We start from the raw sequence: 24199 nt of genomic DNA, 5'->3' as shown, positions 1-24199 counted from the left end.
TTTGGTTATCCTGAATATTTAAAAATTTTTCAGGCCTGAAAAAACGACGAATTTTCAGACATTTAGAAAAAAAATGAATCTCAGCAAACAAAAAATGTTGAAACGTCAAAAAAAAACAAGTTAAAAGAAAGCTTTAAAATTTCAGAGCATATTTTGCTCATAATTTTACTAAGACTTTCCAAGAGGCGACGAACAGTTCAATTCGATGAAAAAAAAGAAGAATACGACGAGAGAAACTTGCAATTGAGAAAATTCAGAATGGTCACAGCACAAATTAAAAATTGCACTTTTCGTAAACATGAGTTCAAAAGCTACAGAAATACAAGGAGTAGAAATAAAGAATCAAGGTTTGCCGCTGTTGATGTGAAAGAGGAGTTTAAAATCAGAGCAATTTAGTTAAATACGGCAATTGACCACTTAACAAGGACAATGATCCTGGTAAAAAAGATTTCAATGCTTGAGATTTGAAAATCTACAAATTTATCCGTAGAAAATCATTTACAAGTCTTTTACAATTGCATATTAGAAATTATTTTAAATGAAAGTTTGAAAGATGCTTTTGTCACTCCTGTTTACACAAAGTACGACAGAAAGTGGAAAATCTCTCGACGAATCTCAGTTGTGCCCACGTCTGCATAGCACTTTAAACGGTTTTGCTTAATCGAGTGAGTGTTTAAAAAAAATTCATGACACTCAGCTCGAAAGAAAAACTTAATATAGTCTAAAAAATTTACAATGATTCTGTTTCAGAGTTAGTTGAAGCCTTACTGTGAAATTGTGAAAACGAGTTTCAAATTTTTATCAATTTTGCTAAAACCGTTAACTAAATGTCACACAATTGGTTTTTCAGTAAGCTAAGTTGCAAAAGAATTGTTGCCAACGATTTAAAAGGTTTTTAGTGATTTCTGTCGGACAGAGTTTATTTGTACAACTAGGGGACGTTGCCTCAAAATGGACAAAAATCCAGCCGGGCATTATTCAGAGAACACCCTGGGTGTCTCTAATTTTACTTCTCTTTCTCTCCAATTCGATGAAAGATAAAGAAAAAAACAGAAAAAAAATTTAGTTCGTGGTTCATGCAAGTGTTAATATGAAACAAAAAATAGATTGGCATTGTGAAAATTATACCTCGTTATTTTGAAAAAAAGTGAACTACTTCAAACAAAACCAGCCAACAATGAATACAACTTAAAAAAACTCAAATTTTTAGACTACAGATATTTAAGAATAGAGATTGATTCGTGCTTGAGCATTCGAAATTTTAAATAAAATTGGCTCAAAAGTGACCATGTTGATGAGATCAGTATATTTTAATTGGCATTTATTTCCTCTTGAAGCAAAAAAATGTTGTTCAGTTTCTTTGTAATTTCAAGCGTAATTTTCAGTGATCTTTTCCAACATCTTACCATTGTACCCGTTGAACAGAAAGAACGACAGATAAATTACATAAGAGCGGCAGGTAACAATTTCTCACACCAAAGGCAAGCGACCATTCCCTATAACAAAACGCATTTGGTAGAAGAAAAAAACTTCTCTTGAAGCTCGCAAAAACGGTTCTCAGACAAAAGTTGAAGGGTTTGAAAGAGCATCTGCTCAAGCAATTTTGACTCAAGCCATTGGAAAGAAACATCCGCTTCTTCAAAATTAATTTTAATGCTTAGCAGAACACTGGATCTCCAATTCTTGTTTGAGATATTGTACTGAAAAAATAGAATTTAAATTTTACTTCCAGACTTTGAGCAGCTCGTTATGAATTTTATTTACTTGTCATCAATTTTGAAAATTAGAGTTATGCATAAAAAGCAATCAGATGTTGATCGTCAAATTTTTATGAACGCAATATAAACTCCTGATTGATCCTCATAAACTGTTTGATCCTTATAGTTGTACTGCTTCATCAGTGTAAGTAGAAATAAAGTTTATTTTGGTGAGGAACGAAACTTTTTTTGCAACGGATCTGAATTTTATATGGCGTTTGCCCGCATTGCATGGTCTCAGTGTGATAATGAATATAAGTAAAAACAATATAATTGAACCTTAGTTTTTAGGATCCTAATCTATCGTCCCCCATAATGTCTTGCGCCTTCTGATTTAAAACAAGTGCCATTTTAAGTGACATATTCAGTGCATACAATTTCAAAGGCTCAAAAGCGCTCACTTCATTTTTTTAATATGAAGCAAGCGCTTTTAAGCCTTTCAAATTGTATGCGCTGAATATGATGGGGGGGGGGGGGTACGAACGAAAAAGATCCCGTTTAAATAATTTTAATAGAATTACTAGCAGAAAAAAAAACACTTTGTTTGATAAATTGACCCATGAAAAGACTTTTTTCAACTATAAATAGTCTGTGATAAGACAATGACTCGACCAATGAGAAGAAAAATACATATATGAAAAAGACTGTATTTTAACCCAACAATGAAATGAGCTTGTATTGACTTTAGGTATGTTGTCGACCGTGTTATGCGGGTTAATAAAGCACCCCTCTCCCACAAATTTGGGGTCAGTTCATAAAGTGTAGATCTCGACTAGGATGTGAAACGATTTTCTGGTTAAGCGTACCTGGCCGTTAACAGTATTTTCGGTAGATGCCACTTCAGTGAGTGGGTTCCCCTGCATTAGTTGAAGTATGACTGAGTTGTACTCTACAAGGGTCTCAGAATTTTCCTCTTTGTCAGCGTTCCATACGAAACACATTTCATTCGTATTCTTTCTCACAAGGATCAGAGCTGCACGTCCTGAGGGCGCTTGCAAGGCTATAATACAAAAGGATGGTCATGAACCATGAGGGCATGCAAATAGTTCTAACATTAGAGACATATGATCACCTAGGCTTTAAATATTTTTCGGAAATTTTAATCAGATTTTACGGGATTATGATGCAGTTTTGCTTCGAAATAGCGAGAATTAATCGGACTTAGCAGAACTATGACTTAAAATAGCAAACGCGACAAAGGTACCCCCCCCCCTCCCCGACAACAAATTTGGATACATATTTCTGTCACCTCAACCTGAGTTTTCATTTTACCCTATACAGAATGACATTCCAGTGATAGGTTTTCTTTCATCTGGTAAAATTTAGCAATCTCACGTGACCGAATTACGTATAAACAGGAAAAAGAATTTAAAATGATTTATAGATTAAATGGATGGGCGATTTTGCAAGAAGTGTAAGTCCGTTTATATATTTTGACGGATTAGGACAAAATTGGCCGATGAAGTCTTTGTTCTTTAACATTTTTTTTCCGAAACGCCTCATCGCGAGCCCAACCTCGATCTGTTAGTCTTGTTATGATATTCTGTCAATAAAAACATCTGAAGAAAGTGATCCTCATTGAGACTGGAACCCGGTTTGAGGATTTAGCGGGAAATAGTTTAAGAACTAAATGAGGAATAGCGCTGAACAAATTTTACTCACCCCAAAAAACCTACAAGTTATAGCTTTGAAATCTGTGATTTTTTTTAAAAAAAAAATTGTAGTAACTTGCGAAAAATTTGAGGTCTGTAGATGCAGAATTTTTAAATGAACTCTAAAACCACATTTCTTGCACCTATTCCGCGCATGCACCACAATTCTTACAAATTCAGTGCTTTTTGTTGTTGACAGTTCGCTGAGGGAAAGTTACTCACGCATCATGAAGAATCGCTCAATGTAGGTAGCAGATTCCCCTTCAGGAGTACATGTATCCACAGACCGTGCTCTGAACCTCAGAAGAGCACCACCAACACCAATATTTATTTCCTCTCCATTCGTCAATCCAGTCACCTGTAAGAAAACACGAGAAAATTTTCTTTTGCAGAAGCAACAGCTAATATCCATATCTTGCAAAGTAGTCGCACCTTACACCCACCGGTTCACTTCGCAGGCCAAAAAGGCAATGATTAGACCGTATCAGGGAAAACCGACCCCCTCCCCCCCCCCCCCCCCCCCCCTAATGGGAATAAATCAGGCCGACCAGTCCGCTGATCCAATTATCAATTTTTTTCTAGGCTCGCATTGCGCTCAAGTCCACTTGTGATAAGACTGTCCGACATTTTTCGCTAGCACGGTCAGAGCGTTAAACTAACAAGCAATCAAATGGCTGAGATCATAAGTCGGTCCCGACAGGCACCTCAGATTGGGTTATCGGCCATTTTTGTCAGTATACAATTAAGAGAATTTTTGATCACCACATTTGGGATAATTCAGACAGTAGGTCAGATTTCAGTATTGATGATGATGGGATTTTCACTAGTTTTTTTGAAAACTTTGGGCTCGTCAATTTAACTTTTTTAACTCTCTGAGCATGAGACTTTGAAGTGTCAACGATATACCCATCAGCTTTATCAACCTCCTTGATAAGACTGAAAGAACACTTTAACTAAAGAGATTGTTAGTGAAGTAAAAACTCTTTTTACTAACCTTTTTGCGTTTCAAATTGTCTGATTAATAAAATGCATCTCAATGTCGTTGAGAAAATTTTTCTTTTGGTTGTTTCACGGTATTGATGCTCTTTCAAGGGCCGTCAAACAATGAGGAGCGAAACCCCATTGGAGATATTATGGCTTTTTTACGATCAATTTCTTTGATTCCAGATTTGATCTTTTTGAAAACTAAGAGGACCAAGTTTTAGAAATTAAAAAAACAAAGAGATGTCGCAGGTTCCCAAATTCGCCCACTTTTTGTACAATTTCCTGGTTTTCAAGTCCAATTTTTACAAACATATCAAAATGCAATGGTCGGGGTATCCCGAAAGTTTTCTTTTCAATGGAACGATAATTTGACTGAACACAATTTTTTGAAGCAAGAAATAGTGAGTCGAAGCACTTGTCGAGAAAAAACCGCGAAATGCACATTTCGCAAATTTAGACAAACAATGATCAAGAAAGAACCAGTTCCAATAATTTCAATTTTTTTTACAAATCAGTAAATAGTCCGTTTTTCTAACAATTCTTACAACACAACCTCCAGAGGTCCATTTTTTTCTCGCTTCTCTTATACTAGAAAACTACAGTCCTTGAGAAAAAGTAGTGGTCAGTGCACTGACAAAAAAAGATATATTAAAGAAAACAACATTTATCTTCGAGTGCTTTATATTTCGCTAAACTATTACATTAAGTGACTGCGCAAAGCTGTCAAGTAATATCAAAGCAATAAAAATCTGGACGAAGTATTTTTCTGTCAGATTTTAAAACAAAAAACGTCCGGAATTTTTTTTTCAAAATAAAGATCAAAATATTCTCTGGTTCTATCTCCTTAAATATGTTTTCTATTTTTTGCCTTTGTTAATTTTTTTAATTGACAACTTCAGAGCCAAAAAACGTAAAAAATGTTGAATGAGGGGCCTTTTTTGTATGAAATTTACTTCAGAAGCTCAATAAGCGAAAATCACAAAACATAAAAAGTATAGTAATATGGAACAATAGTTAACGATAGTCAAAGCGTAAAAGATTGACAAACGTCTCATAAACTCTGTTGACTCAGTCTACGTGAATTGAACTGCAGGTTTCTTAGGCTTGAGCAAAGATGGCAGAGCAGCAGCACAGACAATACTCTTTTCAAGTATGTGAAAAATGTTTAGCATTTTGTTTTACTTTCGGACTCAACTCCAGTTGAGTTTTATAAAACAGAATGAGGTTGAAATAATGATCAATCTGTTGGTTTGTTTAAAATCAGCAATTAAATACTGAAAACTGTAAATTGTGCGATCACCGATACCTCATATGAAATTTTCAACGATTGTTTTGGTCTGATGTTCTTTCTGAAATATATGAAGAGGCTAAGAATTTACCTTTTCCAAAACGTTGCGAAACGAAATCCTACAACCACAGACCAATGTATGTCTTTTCACGATACTTCGAAAAGTTCTGAAAAATTAATTTCAAGCGCACTGTGTCATTTTTAGCAATGAAGAAATTAGAAGTGAAAGTTGGTACAGATTCAGATGTAAAGAAAGTACTAAAAGCACTATTGAGGCAATAGCGCAATTAGTATAAAAGATAACATGAACAAAAATATGTCTTCATGTTTTGTTCTGGATCTCATTGCAACCTTAGATACTGTCGAAAAATGGAGATATCAGGAATTTTTTGACTACTTTTTGTCTGATTTCAAATTAACTGAAAGGACACAGTTGCTTTCCCTGGGAAAAATTCTTTCAGAAACTCAACCCTTGAATGCGGTGTTCCTCAAGGGTCAGTAATTGGAGCACATTTCCTTCGATTTTTTTAAAAGGTTCTTCCGCTTGTGTAAACAAATGATCAAAACAATTTTGTTTGCCGATGATACGCCAATTTATTGCTTTCTAAAAGAAAGAAAGCAAATCAAATTTACCATAAAGTTTACAATTGAACGGAACAGAGCACAGTGAGCAGAGAAGTCAAGAAAAAGGTAAATTCTTTAAAATTATATCCAGGCAATCTCAAATTTCAGTAAATGTGCAAAACTCTTCTATAATATATACAGGAACGATAAAGAAGTGGATGATTTTTGTAAGAAAAATTCTCTTTTCATGACATATAGATGGAAAAAAGGAGTTGAAACGTCTTTTAAACTGCTCCTTCAGTTGATAATTTCTTTCTGATTTTCAACTATTTTCTCTCTTGTACGCAACGTATGATCAAACATTTCTACAATCTGGAGTCTTAGTAAACACCACTGCGAATAAAACTAAACTTAAGAATGTAAATGGTCGCAAAATATGTAACCTAAAAACTATTTACGGACTCCGGAAAATTCAAAACGTTTCGGAAATCAAAGAATATCTAAAAGCTTTAAATGCAAAGGAACTTTCTCTCTATGCACTAAATAAGGTGCTTTGAGGATTATTAGGCAAGACTCATCACAAAATTTGTTGAATAATGCAATGAACCAAAATTAAACATAAGTAATTGCTAGCCTAGAGGTTAGAAAAACTGAACCAAAGCTATAACGAAATTGACAATTCACAAAAAGTCAAAATTGGTACGGATTCAGATGTAAACAATGTACTATTATTAAAGCATTAATGTTAAAAGCATTATTGATGCTATAAGTTAATTAGTATAAAAGATGCAACATAACATAAACAAAAATGTGTCATCATGTTTTGTTCTGGATCTTAATGAAGCGATTGATACTGTCAAAAACTGGATATATCAGGAGTTTTTTGTCTATTTTTCAGCGTTCTGAATTCATACTTAACTGAAAGAACACAGTTGCTTCCCTGGGAAAAATTCATTCACAATCTAAAACCTTGAATGCGATGTTCCTCACGGGTCAGTAATGGGAGCAACTTTTTTTCGATTTTTATATATGCTCTTCCGCTTGTATGTTAAAATGATCAAAACAATCATGTTTGCCGATGGTACGTCAGTTTATTGCTCTCTAAAAGTAAGAAAGCAAATCAAAATTGCCATAAATTTTGCAATTGAATAGAACAGAACACAGTGAGCAGAGAAGTCAAAATACAGGTAAATTCTTTGAATATATATCAAGGCAACCTCAAATTTCAGCAAATGTGCTAAGCCCTTCTATAATAAACTCAGGAACGATGAAAAAATGAATGTTTTTTTTTACAAAAAATTTTCTTTACAGGACTTATAGAAGAAAAAACAAAAGAGTTGAAACGCCTAACAAATTGCTCCTTCGGTTGAAAATTTCGTTCTAACTTTCAACACTTTTTTCTCTTGTACGAAACATATGATCAAACAACTCTACAATCTGTAGTCTTAGTAAACACCACTTCAAATATAACTAAACCTAAAAAAATTAACTGTTCGCAAATTATATATCTTAAGATCTATTTACGGTCTCTGAATGTTCGCAAGCGTTTTGGAAGTCAAAGAATATCTACACGCTTTAAATGCTCAGAAATTTCCCCTCTATGCAATGAATAAAGTGCTTTGAGGATTATTAAGCAAAACTCATATCACTATTTTTTGAATAATGCGATAAATCAGTATGAAACATAAAAAATTGTTAGCCTAGAGGTTAGAAAAACTAAAATTAAATTGTAGTGAAATTCACAACACACAAGGAGTGATAATTGGTGCGAATTCAGATGTAAACAAAGTACTAAAAGCATTATTGATGCAATATCTCTATTAGTATAAAAGATGCCACATAACATAAACAAAAATGGGTCATCATGTTTTGTTCTGGATCTCATTGAAACCTTTGATACTGTCGGAAACTAGAAATATCAGAAATTTTTGTCTATTTTCGGCCTTCTCAATTCATATTTAACTGAACGAACACAGTTGCTTTGCCAGGGAAAAATTCATTCGCAAATAAACCCTTGAATGCGGTGTTCCTAACGGGTCAGTAAAGGGAGCGATTTTCTTTCGATTTTCAAAAATGATTTTCCGCCTGTGTGTAAAAATGATCAAAACAATCAAGTTTGCTGATGATACGTCAATTTATTGCTCTCTAAAATTAAGAAAGCAAATCAAAATTGCCATAAATTTTGCAATTGAATGGAACAGAACACAGTGAGCAGAGAAGTCAAAATACAGGTAAATTCTTTGAATATATATCAAGGCAACCTCAAATTTCAGCAAATGCGCTAAGCCCTTCTATAATAAATTCAGGAACGATGAAAAAATGAATGTTTTTTTAAAAAAATTTTCTTTACAGGACTTATAGAAGAAAAAAGAAAAGAGTTGAAACGCCTAACAAATTGCTCCTTCAGTTGAAAATTTCGTTCTAACTTTCAACACTTTTTTTTCTTGTACGAAACATATGATCAAACATTTCTAGAATCTGTAGTCTTAGTAAACACCACTTCAAATATAACTAAACTTAAAAAATTAACTGTTCGCAAATTATATATCTTAAGATCTATTTACGGTCTCCGAATGTTTGCAAGCGTTTTGGAAGTCAAAGAATATCTACACGCTTTAAATGCTCAGAAATTTCCCCTCTATGCAATGAATAAAGTGCTTTGAGGATTATTAAGCAAAACTCATATCACTATTTTTTGAATAATGCGATAAATCAGTTTGAAACATAAAAAATTGTTAGCCTAGAGGTTAGAAAAACTGAAATTAAATTGTAGTGAAATTCACAACACACAAGGAGTTGAAATTGGTGCGAATTCAGATGTAAACAAAGTACTAAAAGCATTATTGATGCAACATCTCAATTAGTATAAAAGATGCCACATAACATAAACAAAAATGGGTCATCATGTTTTGTTCTGGATCTCATTGAAACCTTTGATACTGTCGGAAACTAGAAATATCAGAAATTTTTGTCTATTTTCGGCCTTCTCAATTCATATTTAACTGAACGAACACAGTTGCTTTGCCAGGGAAAAATTCATTCGCAAATAAACCCTTGAATGCGGTGTTCCTCACGGGTCAGTAAAGGGAGCGATTTTCTTTCGATTTTCAAAAATGATTTTCCGCCTGTGTGTAAAAATGGTCAAAACAATCAAGTTTGCTGATGATACGTCAATTTATTGCTCTCTAAAATTAAGAAAGCAAATCAAAATTGCCAAAAACTTTGCAATTGAATGGAACAGAACACAGTGAGCAGAGAGGTCAAGACAAAGGTAAATTCTTTAAAATTATATCCAGGCAATCTCAAACTTCAGTAAATGAGCAAAACCCTTCAAAAATAAATACAGGAGCGATGAAGAAATGGATGTTTTTTGTTCACAAAAGTTTTCTTTACAGGACATATAGAAGAAAAAACAAAGAAGTTGAAACGCCAAATAAATTACTCCTTCAGTTGCGAATTTTTTTCTGACTTTCAACATTTTTCTCTCTTGTACGAAACATATGTTCAAACAATTCTACAATCTGGAGTTTCAGTAATCACCACTGCGAATATAACTAAACATAAGAAAGTAACTTTTCGCAAAATATATATCCTATGATCTATTTACGGTCTCCGAAAGTTCGAAAGCGTTTCGGAAGTCAAAGAATATCTAAACGCTTTAAATGCACAGAAATTTCCTCTCTATGCACTAAATAAGGTGCTTTGAGGATTATCAGTAAGACTCATAACACTATTTGTTGATAAATGCGATTAACCAATATTAAACAAAAATAATTGTTTGCCTAGAGGTTAGAAAAACTGAACTTAAATTATAGTTAAATTGACAACACACAATATTGAAAACTTTGGCAACGTGTGTGCGTAAGATTTACAATTCTTTTGCATAGCTGTTCATCAACATAATTAATAATGAAAAAACGGTATCAGAAACAAAATTTTTTTTACATATACTTAGGGGTAATTGCAAACAAAGAAACCAATTACTTTTAAAACAATTATGTTAGGGGCCTTTGAAATAGCTCTTCATATTAGGCTTCAATTTGTTCATCGACAGGTTCCGGCTTATATGAATTTCTCTCAAGCGCTGATTGCACCAATGCATCGTGCATTTTGTATATCGTTTGGAACTCCCAGTATAATCTATTCTAATCAAATTTAGTTTTTTCTTATTCTTTGTACCTAACTGTGGATAATGTTAAACACGCTGTTCCACATTCGTTTAGCACCATTTCCGGAGTAAAATTAGCAAATTTAATATTTAATAATTTGATGAAAATCGTCATTTGTTTTCAACTTTTCCAGCTCGGCAACTATCATATTATCTGATTTTAGTGCAATTTTTATCAAAACAAAAGAATTTACTTCGGATAAACCGCTTTTCAGCAGGATGTTTTGGGTTCATCCAGCCATGTCTTTTTCACTTTCATTAATGTGTGAATACATACATACATTTGCGTATGCGGTGGTAGCATCGGCAGGGAAGAACACTTCCATCCTGTAGTCACTCACTTGTCCCCCTAGAGAGGAGGGGGAGATGGTCACGTTTATCAGGGTGTCGTTCGCCCCATTCACAATGTCAATGCTGTCGGGTGGGTTAGGTACTAAACAACATTATTGAAGATCTTTGAACCTTAATGACCGGTTCTCTTTAATGAAAACTTAGCAATAAAATAAACCCAACAATAGCAGACTTTCCCCGCAGAAACTCTTCTTCTGGAATGTGTTTAGCTCTAATGAGAGAATTTTTTCCGAATTAACGTGTTAAGCTTTGGAAATAAAGGAAAAGAACTGTTTCCCCACCTGTACGATAAAAAAGAATAAAATTCTTAACCAAAAGCACAAATGGATTCTATTGAAACTGTGACAGCAACAGTTGCAATTGGATGACGCAATTTGAAACAATTATTCATTTTTAGGATATAAGATTGAACCAATGTTTATCTATGTAAAACTAAATTCCTTAGTACTATGTTGAAAATGAAAGACGAAGTTTGATCAAAACAACTAGACATTTATCTCAATATTTATCTCAAAACATGATACAAAGATCTCGGTTAGACATTTTGATACCCTAACACAGATGCTATCTACAAAATTTTCAATAAAATTTGTCGATTTTTAAAAATCGGCTGATGTTTGAAATCAAGAATACATTGAAATCAACGCTTGAAACACCGAAAAAAATTATGCAGTATTGTATTTCAGCTGTTCTGTCTGTTCTGTTCTGTATTTCTCGAACACGCTCACAATCAGCATTTCTTGAAAATCACTGACATTGGTCAATTTTTTGATTTAGAGTTTTCTGGTCTACAAAACTGCGTGTTCTGGCGTTTTTAGTTGACAAAAAAGATAAACGGTTGCGTGCTGCTTTCAAATCAACGGAGTAAACATAGAAAGGGATGATGCGAGAATTGTATTTTTTGGACAGCAATTTTTTTTAGTTTCAACTGAACTTTTTGTTGGAGGCGTTTTGTTAGAAATATGTATATAAATGTTAGTGAAACCCAAGTCCATATGAACTATTTAGACTCAAAACACTATAAGATAAAATTTAAAATAATTTAAACAAGTTTTTGCAATAGATAATTTCTTATCAGCGTTCATTTTCTGGTGAGTTGTTTTTTGAAAATAAAAGTTTTTCACTTCCCGCAGTACACATCTCATCTCAAAATTCAATTGATATTCAGTTTCTTTTTGAGAAATTGTTAGTGAGGCTAATCAATATTTGTGGAAACATTTGGTCTAGGCGTGTTGTTCTTCCAGACCTTCTCGAAGGCAGAAAAAGAAACGTTTTTGTTTTCTGAACTTGTAACTCTGGGGTGATAAAAAACAGTTTCGCCAAGAAGCGAAGGAAAAAAGAAATAGCATTTCATTGAGAATCCGAAAAACTTTAAAATCTATCCCTTTTGATGAAAAAAGTATATTAAAAAGCTATCAAAGCACAGCCAATGTAGAGTAGAAGTTGGCGGCTCTTGCCAGAGAGGTTGCGGGTTCAAAACTTTCCCAATTCTAGGGTTTTGAACCATGAAAGTGTCCCTAGCCTACTCCTAGTTAGTTAACGTTTCAATGTTAAATTATTGGAAATTACCAATTGCGCTACCTCAAAACTTTTCAAGTTAAACAGAAACATTTCATTTATCGACGGAGTTTACATCGTTCCCAAGTAGAGGTCCGACACGGAAAGTTGATATATCGCAACTAAGATTAACGCACAACGCAAATTTACTTAGTCCGGAAGCACGCGCAAAATTTTGGACATGAACACACAATTCGTCTTCTGAACGCACAAAAATTTGGATATGAAAGCACAAAAGTTATTGTCGTCTTCTGAATTTCTGCTAAGCTACACAGGGAGGAGATTCTGTTGCCCAGTACTGATAAAAAAATGTTGAAATAGTGACCAAGAGTATAACTCAGTAAATCGAAAACTGTAGTTCGAGGATTCAATTCGTCATCTCCAAAAAAAATATAAAGCAGAAAGGTATTCAACAGTAAGCAACGAATAGGTATTCACAATCAACGTATTAAGTATAGTTCGTACATAGCAACAAGTGAGAGTTTAGACGGCAAGGTTTTTTTGATGCTCTTTTACTGGTTTTTTGTCTGATGTCATTGACGTCAGAATCAGTTCATAATCGATCAACAATCGTCTAGAGAACCTAAAAATATTAAGCCTAAAACCGCCTTATTCGATACATATCATGGTATTATTTACTTAAAATTAGGTTATACGAACTTTTCCGGAACTTTTTATGTATATTAGACGCAATTCTAGACGTAATTTAAATACTCGATTCTGATTGGTTAATATTCTCGCTTAGATTTATTTAGTTACTAACATCCTCCGGCCCAGAAGAAGATGCTGGGAGAATGGGTACTAATTTTACAAGCGGGCGAACGAGCGATCCGGAGGACGTGCGCAATACGGCGGAGCGTGCGACGCTGTCAGAACCGTAACGGAGTTCAGTGATCCGAGCAGTGGGGTAGTAACCCCTCGGGTTGGTCTCTTCAACTACCCAAACCAAGTCACCGGTCTTAAGGTGATGGTCGGCAGGCGTCTGCCACTTGGAACGTCGGTTCAGCGCCGGTACATATTCTTTGATCCAACGAGACCAAATAGCGTTAGCGTAGGACTGCGCGCGGGAGTAACGTTTACGGTGATCAAACTCATCTACGCCCATGATGGAAGGAAGACTACGTGCTTGGTTACCGAGGAGAAAGTGATTAGGTGTTAATGCGCCTAGGTCGGACGGGTCGGCGCTTACGGGCGTTAGCGGACGTGAATTAAGTGCATGTTCGACCAGACAAAAAGTGGTATTTAGAACCTCATCTGTAAGGCGACGTGTTCCAAGGATTGTGTAAAGTACGCGCTTGAAACTACGTACTAGCCTCTCCCAGACGCCACCCTGGTGTGGCGCACTGGGCGGGTTGAACCTCCACTTGATGCCTTTGTGGGCAAGTTGCACAGCGATGTTGATGGTGTTCCACTTTTCGATGTTCTCGCGTAGTTCTATTTCCGCGCCATAAAAGTTAGTGCCATTGTCGGACCAAATAATTGCTGGTGTACCCCGACGGGAGACGAACCGCTCCACTCCCATTACACACGAACTGGCGTCCATGGACGGAACGATTTCAACATGAACGGCACGAGTAGTTAAGCATGTGAAGAGGAAACCCCACCTCTTCTCGGTAGTCCTACGTACAGTAACGTAAAACGGGCCGAAGTAGTCGACCCCGGTGTTCGTGAAGGGAGGAGACTGGTATGCGAGTCTTTCTACTGGGAGGTCAGCCATGATGGGTTGAAAAGTGGCAGCGCGGAACTTCCTGCACGTAAGGCAGTTAGAATTAATGAAACGTAGTGAGGAGCGTAATTTAAGGATGGTATAACGTTCTTGCACTTTTGCGCGCAGGTAATCAATACCCTGATGATGATGTTTAACGTGGGTGTGCCTGAGGAACAACTTTACAAATGCATGGCGTGCGTCCAGAACGATAGGATGTTTTACATCAAAGTCAACTTCGACCAACCGCTTGATGGGGCCTGCCGATCGGATTAGACGGTTTGGCCCAATAAAGGGAGAAAACGGGGCAATACGGCTACTCCGTTTAAGGGGTTTGTTTTCGAGAAGATCTTTTCTCACTGCATTGAATGACTCCCCTTGCACAAGATACTGGAGATGACGCTCGGCTTCGTCAAGCTCCGTGGGGTCTATGATGCTACCATCGACGTTACGGTAACATTCGTGAGAAGGTAACAAGCGGAGTGCGTACGCTGTTATCCGTAGCAACTTCTGATAAGAACTGTACTTATCGAAAGGAATTAGTTGAGGGGGCGGTTCCTTAGTTGACTTGGTTACGGATGCGGCCAATGATGTATTGGTTTCGTCAGTTTCCTTAGTTACTATACCAAGTTTGATGTTTTTAACTACTTCGATGCTTGGTTCGAACGGGAATTCCTTGGTTCTTAAGAAATCTGGACCCCTCACCCAGCTACTTGATTGCAAAACCTCAGCGGACATACCACGAGTACCGGCATCTGCTGGATTATCGCTTGAGGCAACGTGGTTCCATTCGTCAACGCTAGTGTGTTCTAAGATTTCGCAAACACGGTTTGCAATAAATATTGGGTGCTTGGTTGCAGAGTTAAGCCATTGCAAGACAGTGGTGCTGTCGGTCCACATGAAAACCCTGTTGACTTTTACTGTGAGAGCTCGACAGATATCTTGTTTCAATCGAGCGGCCAGTAGCGCTGCCTGTAATTCCAGCTTTGGAACAGTCATGACCTTCATAGGTGCTACGCGAGCTTTACCCAGGGCAAACGCAAGCTCCGTTTGGGGCCGACTCGAAGTAGTTACTCGAGCTCGGAGAAATGCAACAGCGCTGAAGACCTCTTGGGAACTATCGCCAAACATGTGTAGTTCCAGGTGTTTAAAGTTTCCCGAAAATTAGCTCCTCGGTATAGTGATTTCTGCAAGCTTGGGTAGTTCTACACTCCATTCGAGGAACCTTTCAACAGTGTCTTTTGGTAATTCTTCATCCCAGTGCTGCCCGCTAACACGCCAGATGTCCTTTAGTAACAATCGGGCACCAACACTAAATGGTGCCACTAGGCCGATGGGATCAAACACCTTAGACACTAGGCTCAATACCAAGCGTTGTGTTAAAGACTTATTTACTGTACTGGAGGTACCCCGACTCACAACTAGAGTATCATTGTTGTGATCCCATTTCAACCCAAGCACGTGCGAAGACTCCTCCTTAGATGAGGCAATTACTTTTGGTTCGGTGGACTGAGGTGACCCATCAATTCGATCAGCCAGATTTGGTACATTGCTTACGAACTTAGTAAGCTTGAACCCACCTAGATGGAGAAGTTGCACCAACTCCTTCAGTCTTTTGAGAGCCCTCTCAGGTGACTCCACCGAATCCAAGTAATCGTCCATGCAGAAGTTTTCTAGGACGGCTTTGGTTGCTTCCGGGTACTGAAGAACATTGTCTCGGGCCGTGCGTTGCAGTGCATAGTTAGCGCATGTGGGCGAGTCTTTAGCCCCGAATATATGGCGCGTGTATTGATACACTACAACATTTGTTGTGGGGTCCTCCCGCCACAAAAAACGCAGTGATGGCTGTTCCCAATCAGGGACACCCACTTGGAGGAACATACCCTCGATATCTGCGGACACGGCAAATTGATGTTGACGGAACCTAGGTAGTACATGGATTAGGTTTTGGAGCAGGTCGGGGCCAGTGAGCAAAGATTTATTCAAAGAAGTACCGTGGAACTTTGCTGCACCATTTAATACCCTACGCACTTTCCCCGGTTTGTTCGGATTGATTACGGGATGATGTGGTAGGTACCACTCTTTATCCGACCGCTGCTCGACCTTGTGAGAATCAGGGACTGTAATCAAGTAACCTTTTCCCAAGTCTTCACGGATGGTATTAGCATAATTTTCTTTCAATGATGTATCTCTCGAGAGCCGCTTTTCGAGAGACTTGAGTTGTACCAGTGCCGATAAGTAGTTATTTGGGAGCTGGATTTTGTCATCAGCCCATAACATACCGACATCGTATCTTTGGCCGTTATGGAAAGTTGTTGTTTCAAGTATTTCCTGCGCGCAAGCATCCGCTGCGGATCGTGGGTCAACTTGCTTGAACGCGCCGTACGATTCTATATCATACCAAGATTTAACCTGACAAGCTAATTCAAAATCCTGTTCAATATTGGCTTTGAAACACGTGGAGGCTAAACTTGAACTTGACGGGAGTGGGCCACTTAAAACCCAACCTATGGGTAAGCGGACAGCGAACGGTGAGCACTTTTCGTCGGCTGAAAAATACTCTAACGGGCGGATGGCATGGTAGACATCCTGTCCAAGTATCATCTCAATTCCTCCATAGCTATATCTTACTGGATCTAGAACTGCCAAATGTGGGTAAGTTTCCTGCATGGACTTGACGTCAATGATGTCAGAACCTACGTTTCATGTTTCCCTCACGTAGGGACGCACAGTGAATGCTTCGAAGTCTTGGTCTTTATGAGGTGTCACAGTCAATTGAACCACCTTTGTGTCTATGAGTTCTTCCGTGTTTATACCCTTGACGGTCAGTTTTAATGCGGTACCCTGCAAACCGAGTCTAGCTGCGAGACTATCGGACACCCAAGAGTTACAGCAAGCGGTATCGCATAAAACCAACGCCGTAGTACTAGTACCAGAAGAATTAGTAACTTTCAGTTCCGTGACCTGAAGGAGGCCTTTGACATCCGTCACGGAAGACAAAGTGGTTGTTTTGCTTGGTTGCTGTTGGCCAGTTGATGGCCTACTAGTACCTGCGTTCGACTTCGAAGTATCGATGTTGTTGTTTGTTGAGGGTTTAGCTGGAAAAACCCTTTCAGCTCCATGAAGTAGCGTGTTATGGGAGCTGTTGCAACCATCTTTCCTACATTTACGGGGACTTGGGCATTGCCTAAACATGTGTTTATCACGCAAACAAGAGAAACAGAGCTTTGCCTCAGCCACGACCTTGGCTCTCTGTGTGGGGGTCTTTTCCTTAAAGACACGGCATTCCCACAACCGGTGGCTGCCTTTGCATACAATGCAACTAGAGATTGATGTTGACGGAGATCTCTGTTGCGGCTTAGGGTTACTCTTCTGTTGCGTATTTGCAGCAAATGCCTTTGAAGCAACTTTTGATCTTGTTACTGAGTTGTTGGTATCCTCAGTCCTTGCTTTAGTTGCGGTATTCTTCATTAAATCGTGCGCTTCGGCCTTCTCTTTTAACCAATCGTTGAAATCAAGAAGAGTAGGTTTCACCCAATGCTTTTTGACCGTGAAGAGTGACCATGACTCCTTCATATTGGGTGGTAGCTTATGTACGACAGTGTTGAGAAGCGCAGCACTCTTTAAATCCGAATCATATGACAGCGATTTAAATACCCCGACGAGACTTGAAATGCACCCCGAGTAGTTAATGATGTTATCGCTATTGTGCATCTTCAGTGGTGGAAAGCTGTTGAGTTTGTCCAAATGTGAACTTACAACCGCCTGTGGTTGGCCAAATTTACGTTCTAAGGTCCTCAGTGCGTCTTTGTACATTGCGCCGCAGTAGGCGCACTCAGCTATAGCTGTTTTAGCTTTACCTGTTACGAGGGTCTTAAGGTATGTCAATTTTACATCATCAGTTAAGGACTGAGAGTCAATTGCGCTTTTAAACTGACCATACCATTCGTGCCACTGTAGAAGATCCCCACTGTATTGTGACAACTTCCATTCGGGTAGTGGGTCATTCCTCTTGCTAGATAAGGCGTCAGTGAATGCCTTAATCAAACTTGCATTTTCAGATGCTGGCGCTGGAGGCGTGGGATGCGGTGGGCCACCCCAACACAATGGTATCGGAGCAGTATGCCCGTATGTTGGATGTATAACCGGCGTGACGAAAGGTGGCGCGATGTTAGTAGTTGTACTAAAGGGGTTAACAGGGATGCTACAGTTAGCTGCGTAGTTGCTTTTTGGATTATGTTGTGCACTCATTTGCAAGATGGGATGGCTGATGGTGGGGTTAGCTGTGCTTGGGGGTAGGTTAGATTGAACGTTGTTATAGACGGTTGCATTATTTTTCGCCTGGTTTACGTTTGGGAGAATATTCTGAGGGAAACGCCACAAATTTAAATCGGAGTTACGGTTAAGGGGAAGTTTGGGTGCGGTAGGGCATGGTAACAGGCGGGCTTGAGGTGAACGGACAATGTTTTGTTGTGGAATGTTGGGGACGGGTAAGTATGTTGCTGTGCTCGCTGGAGGGGGCGACGGAATCACGGGAGGCTGAGGAATAAATAGATGTTGAGATGGGAACACAGGAGGCGGGTTCACGAGTGGGTTTAAAGGTGGAGGGACCTTATGTGGGGAATGGGCAATAGGGACTTGTGTTTGGTGTGGAATGTTACTTTGAGTTAGATTCTGTTGTTGTTGAACATGAGGCATTGACATATGTAATTGGCAAGGCACACTGGAGCTTTTTGGACCCAAGAACTGATTTACTTTTGGGTTTGTTGAAAAATCAGGTACAAAGATGGAGTTCGTTGGTGCCATAACGGGTGTCGGTGGCCGGGGAGGTTGCATAGGTGGTTGAGGTGGTGGGAGTGCAACATTTTGTACGTCGACTGGTACTTGGTTCACTTCACCACTGCCTGAGGGACTATGTGCCCTTTGATCAATGAGTGATTGCTGCAGTTGAGCCTGGAGATATTCCCGATACAAAGCTTCCTGCTGGGCAACAAAAATTGCAACTCCTGGCCGTGTGTACCGAGAAAGCATTTCAAGATGATGTAAGTTATCGGCAACATTACTTGTGTTTTCTGGAGGATTACTAGGGGAAGTATCTTTAACAGGAGGGTCGGCGGTTGCTGAACCAGGACGAGAAAAGTTTAACTCACTTGAATTACCTGCGGTAAACGAATTTACCCAATCCTGAACAAGTCCCTGACTTCTATCTGATCCCCTATCTTTAAACAAATTCAGTTCACTTGAGTGGTGACTAAACAATGAATGATTATCCATTAAGTCAGCCTTATCTAATTTAGCTGCTGCAACACGCTGGCGGTGGTCTTCCTCCAATTCTTGAAGTGCCATCTGTTCCATTTGTATTTCAAGCTCCTTTTTGCTCATGGCAATTTCGTGTTTTTGTTTAGCGAGGCGCATGGCAGCTTGTTCTTGTTTCTCGGCCTCTTCGCGTTTTAGTTTTGCCATGAGAAATTCATGTTTACGCTGGCTAGACATTGATGATGTTGTTCGGCGTGAACTTCTCTTAGATTGGCCTTGAGGATTAACGCCCTCACATACGGTGTCTCGGTCAGCAACTGAGTCAATATAGCTTCTAGCCGCAAGCAAGAATTTATCATTGTTCTTGGTTTTATCATCCAACCATTGCTCAAAGACAGGGTAAATTGAATCTGGGTTCTCCGCTTTACTGGCTAAGTCAAATAGTTCTTCATTCTTCTGCACCAGTTTACTGAAGACATCCTTCAACTTAGAAACCAAGCGTTCAACTTTAACTTTCCTGTCTTGACGATCTATGGCATCTGTGATGTCCTTTTGGGTGTTACATAACTCAGATTCTAGATTAGATCTTGCATTAAAGAGCTTTTTCAATTTTTCTTGCTGTTCGACCATAATATTGAAATGGCTAATTTATCAATGTGGAGTAACTTTCAACCAAACACGTGGAATGAGGGTTATACCGAACCCAAATGACAACGACTTGATAATCAAGACGTCGAAGAGCAGAAAAGAAGTTACCGAGTAATGAATTACTCGGCGAAAGTGAGTAAGAAATTTTAGAGTGCGTCTAACGTGCTTGAAAGCAACGTGAGACTAAACAGGAACACCGGCAACCGGGGAAAGAGGACTGGGTGGACGAAGCACGACGAAACGGGAAACGAAGTGGACGGGGCGGGAAGGACGGGCGAACGGCGCGCAACGCAACAGGGAACGGAACGGAACTGGCGAAAACGCGGGTAGTAAACGGGCGACGCAACGGACGGGACGGAAACGCTGAACGAGCGACGCACGAAGAAACGAGACTGGCAGAACGGAGGCGTTGAGCGAGTAGCGCGCAACGAAACGGAAAGGCGGGTCGAAACGGGCGGGAGACGATTACGCAGCGAGCGGGGAGGTCGTGAACCACTATGCTAGCAGACCACAGCAACAAACTCAACCAAACAAACTAGCCATAACTCCAGAACAAACTTAAGTCACACCCTAGGGAGAAGGAGAGATGCTACTGCAAGAGACAAACTAGCACAAGTCATTATGAGGCTTAACATATGAAAATAACAAACTAAATTACGGCAAATAGTAGTATACTAAAAGGATGAAAAGAGCAAGAAAATTACTAGCCGTAACTCCAGAACAAACTTAAGTCACACCCTAGCATTAATCAAACCTAAACAACCGACCAGCATACCAACAATATTAAACAAACTACAGCAAATATTAATTAATATGCAGCGCTTTTGTAGTCTATGAAAGCTGGAAAAGTGAAGAAACAATCTAGCCGTAACTCCAGAATAAACTTAAGTCACACCCTAGAAGGCAAAAAACCAAACCAACTAACAATCATACAGTTACGCGCAAACATACAGCAGCAAAGATTAATATACTACAACAGGGGTGCTAGTAAATTAGTAAATTGGAAAAGTCCAGAAACCAACTAGCCGTAACTCTAGAACAAACTTAAGTCACACCCTAAAAAGCAACAAGACCAAAGCAACTAACCAGCGTACTAGCTTAATCAACATACTGCAACACAGACACAACATACTTCATCATATATGAAAACATACTACATCGATATCCGGAAAAATAGACGGAGAAAACGAAAAGCGAAGTTTTGGGAGAGCAACGTTCTTGAAAAAAGACGGAACACGAAGAAATGAAAAGGCAAAGGACGATGAGGACGCTGACGAGACGGTACATAAACGAGCGACGAGGAAAAATTATAGTGATTGGATAATTTTTTTGTAGGCCGGAGGTTGTGAAAGTTTTAACAATTTTTTCTGTGTAATGAGTTTCACTCAGTTAACGAACTTCCCGTACTGAACTTTATTTTCGCACGTGTATTGAAACTTGCCAAGTCTTGGCCGAGTCTGACAATTCTTAAATGTGTTAAGGTCATAGCTCTGAATCAGTACTGATATCTAGACTTGGAATTAGACTTGCCCAGTACTGATATTGACTTGGCGTTCAGTACGGGCTTCTTGCTGGAGAAATTGATTTTTGACAACTTTGTCAAAAATTTATGCCTTTGTCCAATTTTTTTCTATTTTTGGTCAATTTTTTGCAATTTCTTGAAAACGGAACGGTAATCCACTAAACTGGACAACTTTATTCTCGAAAATACGGTTTATCAATATTCGGTATTGATTTTATAAAATTTTTAGAATTGCCTCAAAATTGACCAAAAATTTTCAAAATGGAACATTTTAGCATTTTGTTTTCACAATTTTCTCTATATCAGAGGTAATTTTCTGATATACGAACCGACTTGGTCACTTTTTACAAATTTTCGACAATTCGACCAAAAATTTTCAAAATCGATTTTTTTCGTCTGAAAATTATGTTTGTGGGGGATTAATGGTGACCGATTATGTATATTTATCTCTCGAAATAATCGTGTTCTTTTTTTTTACTAATTCAGACCCTAACGGAATAAAGCCAGGGTTGGGTTTTGCCGTCTAAATTTTTTTTCATCAATTTAACTGCCACAAAAATTTAATTGTTCTGTTCTTACAGTTTTTAAATCCGAAATGTTCCTCAGTTTTGAAAAGGTCATACGAACGGGTTTCACTCTACATCTCTCCTGTGTCGAATGTGTTTCATGGAGTCTCCAAAAACATCAACAACATCACTCCAATCAAATGGGGACACCTGTGGTAACTGTTGTCCAATGTCCAAAACAAACTGCTTAGTGTCAGACAATCCAGAAAACGCTGATTCTTTTATATCCAGGGTCTGGCCTTCCTGGCGTCAGGGGTGTTAGTCTTGGCCAAGTCCTCGACCAGCCAGTTGTACCGGCCTGTAGTTGTCCGATGCCGTAGTTGTCGTGGAAGTAGAACTCTGAGCTGAACAAGACGAAGTGTATGGGTCCCAGATCGAAGCTGTGATAGAACACACTCGGGGGAGGAGAGGTGAAAACTGTTCACGTACTCTGTGAATTTATCGTACTCCTCGTTGTTTCCAACTGCCACGTTGTAGGGAACCTTCGCACGGTCCCTTGTGGGGTGCCAAATATAACTCAGTAAATCGAAAACTGTAGTTCGAGGATTCAATTCGTCATCTCCAAAAAAATATATAAAGCAGAAAGGTATTCAACAGTAAGCAACGAATAAGTATTCACAATCAACGTATTAAGTATAGTTCGTACATAGCAACAAGTGAGAGTTTAGACGGCAAGGTTTTTTTGATGCTCTTTTACTGGTTTTTTGTCTGATGTCATTGACGTCAGAATCAGTTCATAATCGATCAACAATCGTCTAGAGAACCTAAAAATATTAAGCCTAAAACCGCCTTATTCGATACATATCATGGTATTATTTACTTAAAATTAGGTTATACGAACTTTTCCGGAACTTTTTATGTATATTAGACGCAATTCTAGACGTAATTTAAATACTCGATTCTGATTGGTTAATATTCTCGCTTAGATTTATTTAGTTACTAACAAAGAGCTACTTTTCTATTCTGTTGGCTTCCCAATTCCGCTCTTGTAAATTGTAGCAAAACAGATTTCTCAGAAAAGTTAATCTCAATCCGGTTCGGAATTTTAAATGTGGTTGTCAGCGTAACAGAAGCATGAAAATTACCTGCAAAGGAATTAACGAACTTGAATTTTCAATTTTTACAATAGGCAACTACAATATCTAAACTGACAGAACTACCTTCGTGGTTCATTTCTCAACAAACTTTTTGCGTACGTTTAGTTTCGCTGTATTAAATGTTTTGCTCTAGTTATCTACGAATGCCATACAGTGTTTCGCCCGCTGAACGACTAAATTCTAATAATTTCTCTTTTTCAACCTGGCAAATTGTCTCTGTGTATCAGTGAGCTAATGTCCCTCAAAGTATTTTCCATCCAATGTAATAGTAGAGTACCTCTTCTACTTATACTAAACAAACACGCTCCTATATCAAACAAAGAAATCATGATCTTCTAACCAAGTATCACACCCGGAACTCTAAATGGTTCGTGTTCTGTAGGAGGGCTTTAATTACAATGGAAAAACCAGTGCAAAATTGTTCTTTGTCAGAAATCTAAGAACAACGTTTATGTTTTCTTTAGTAAATTACATCTGGAATTTATGTGACAAACAGAGATCGATTATCACATAATGCAATTGTCATATCATGGACTGCTTGTCCAGTAAACACTGTAACACGAAACCTAAACCTTCTTGTTCACGAAATCCCCATATTGATAGAATTAATGATCAACCATTCTCAAGTGCTCACATTTACCGGAAGTTCTTTTGAAAATTAATTATAATTTCTAATAAACTTCATATAACTAATACATGCAGAAATACATGCAGAAAGTAGTGTTTATGATTTAGTAAGAGCCTAACTATGTTCTAATATTTTAACTTCTGGTGCAACGAAAACGCTTCTATCTTGAACAGTCCTTTTGATTTATTTGCCGTATTAGTCGTAGAAAAACAATAGAGAGCCCATCCTCCAAAATGTCCAAAAATTTAGTTTCTGGTACCAATCCAGTGTTCAGCATTTAAAAAAGTGAGTCGACATGCAGAAAATGGCAATTATATTGGCCAGGTCTCTTTTCTTCGGCAAATCAGCTAACTAGTTTCTTGAACTTATTGTTATTCCTGCATCAGCAACAACTTTTTATACATCCCAACAGCTTCTTGAGGGATAAAAGTTTCCAAACTTAATACCTCGTGACCT

The 24199-nt window shown here is 38.3% G+C and overlaps 2 protein-coding genes across 2 annotated transcripts in view; both read right to left on the bottom strand.

Annotated features, from left to right (window-relative positions):
* Window positions 1-24199, bottom strand: part of LOC142354240 (integrin beta-3-like) — a 402746-nt gene that overhangs the window by 280157 nt on the left and 98390 nt on the right. The gene's annotated exons all lie outside the window — the stretch shown is intronic.
* The window catches only part of LOC142353904 (uncharacterized), a 57766-nt gene that overhangs the window by 9713 nt on the left and 23854 nt on the right, over window positions 1-24199 (bottom strand). Inside the window, exons 4-6 of the mRNA XM_075406133.1 lie at window positions 10695-10846; window positions 3632-3767; window positions 2564-2757 (exon numbers count right to left, since the gene is read on the bottom strand). Of these exons, the coding sequence (XP_075262248.1) occupies window positions 2564-2757; window positions 3632-3767; window positions 10695-10846 (482 nt within the window). The remainder of the gene's footprint in view (window positions 1-2563; window positions 2758-3631; window positions 3768-10694; window positions 10847-24199) is intronic.

The sequence above is a fragment of the Convolutriloba macropyga genome, chromosome 15 (genome assembly GCF_964194025.1).
Source record: "Convolutriloba macropyga chromosome 15, txConMacr16.3, whole genome shotgun sequence".
NCBI lineage: Eukaryota > Metazoa > Xenacoelomorpha > Acoela > Convolutidae > Convolutriloba > Convolutriloba macropyga.
Note: the sequence above shows the minus strand (reverse complement) of the source record. Positions and strands in the feature narration are given on the sequence as shown.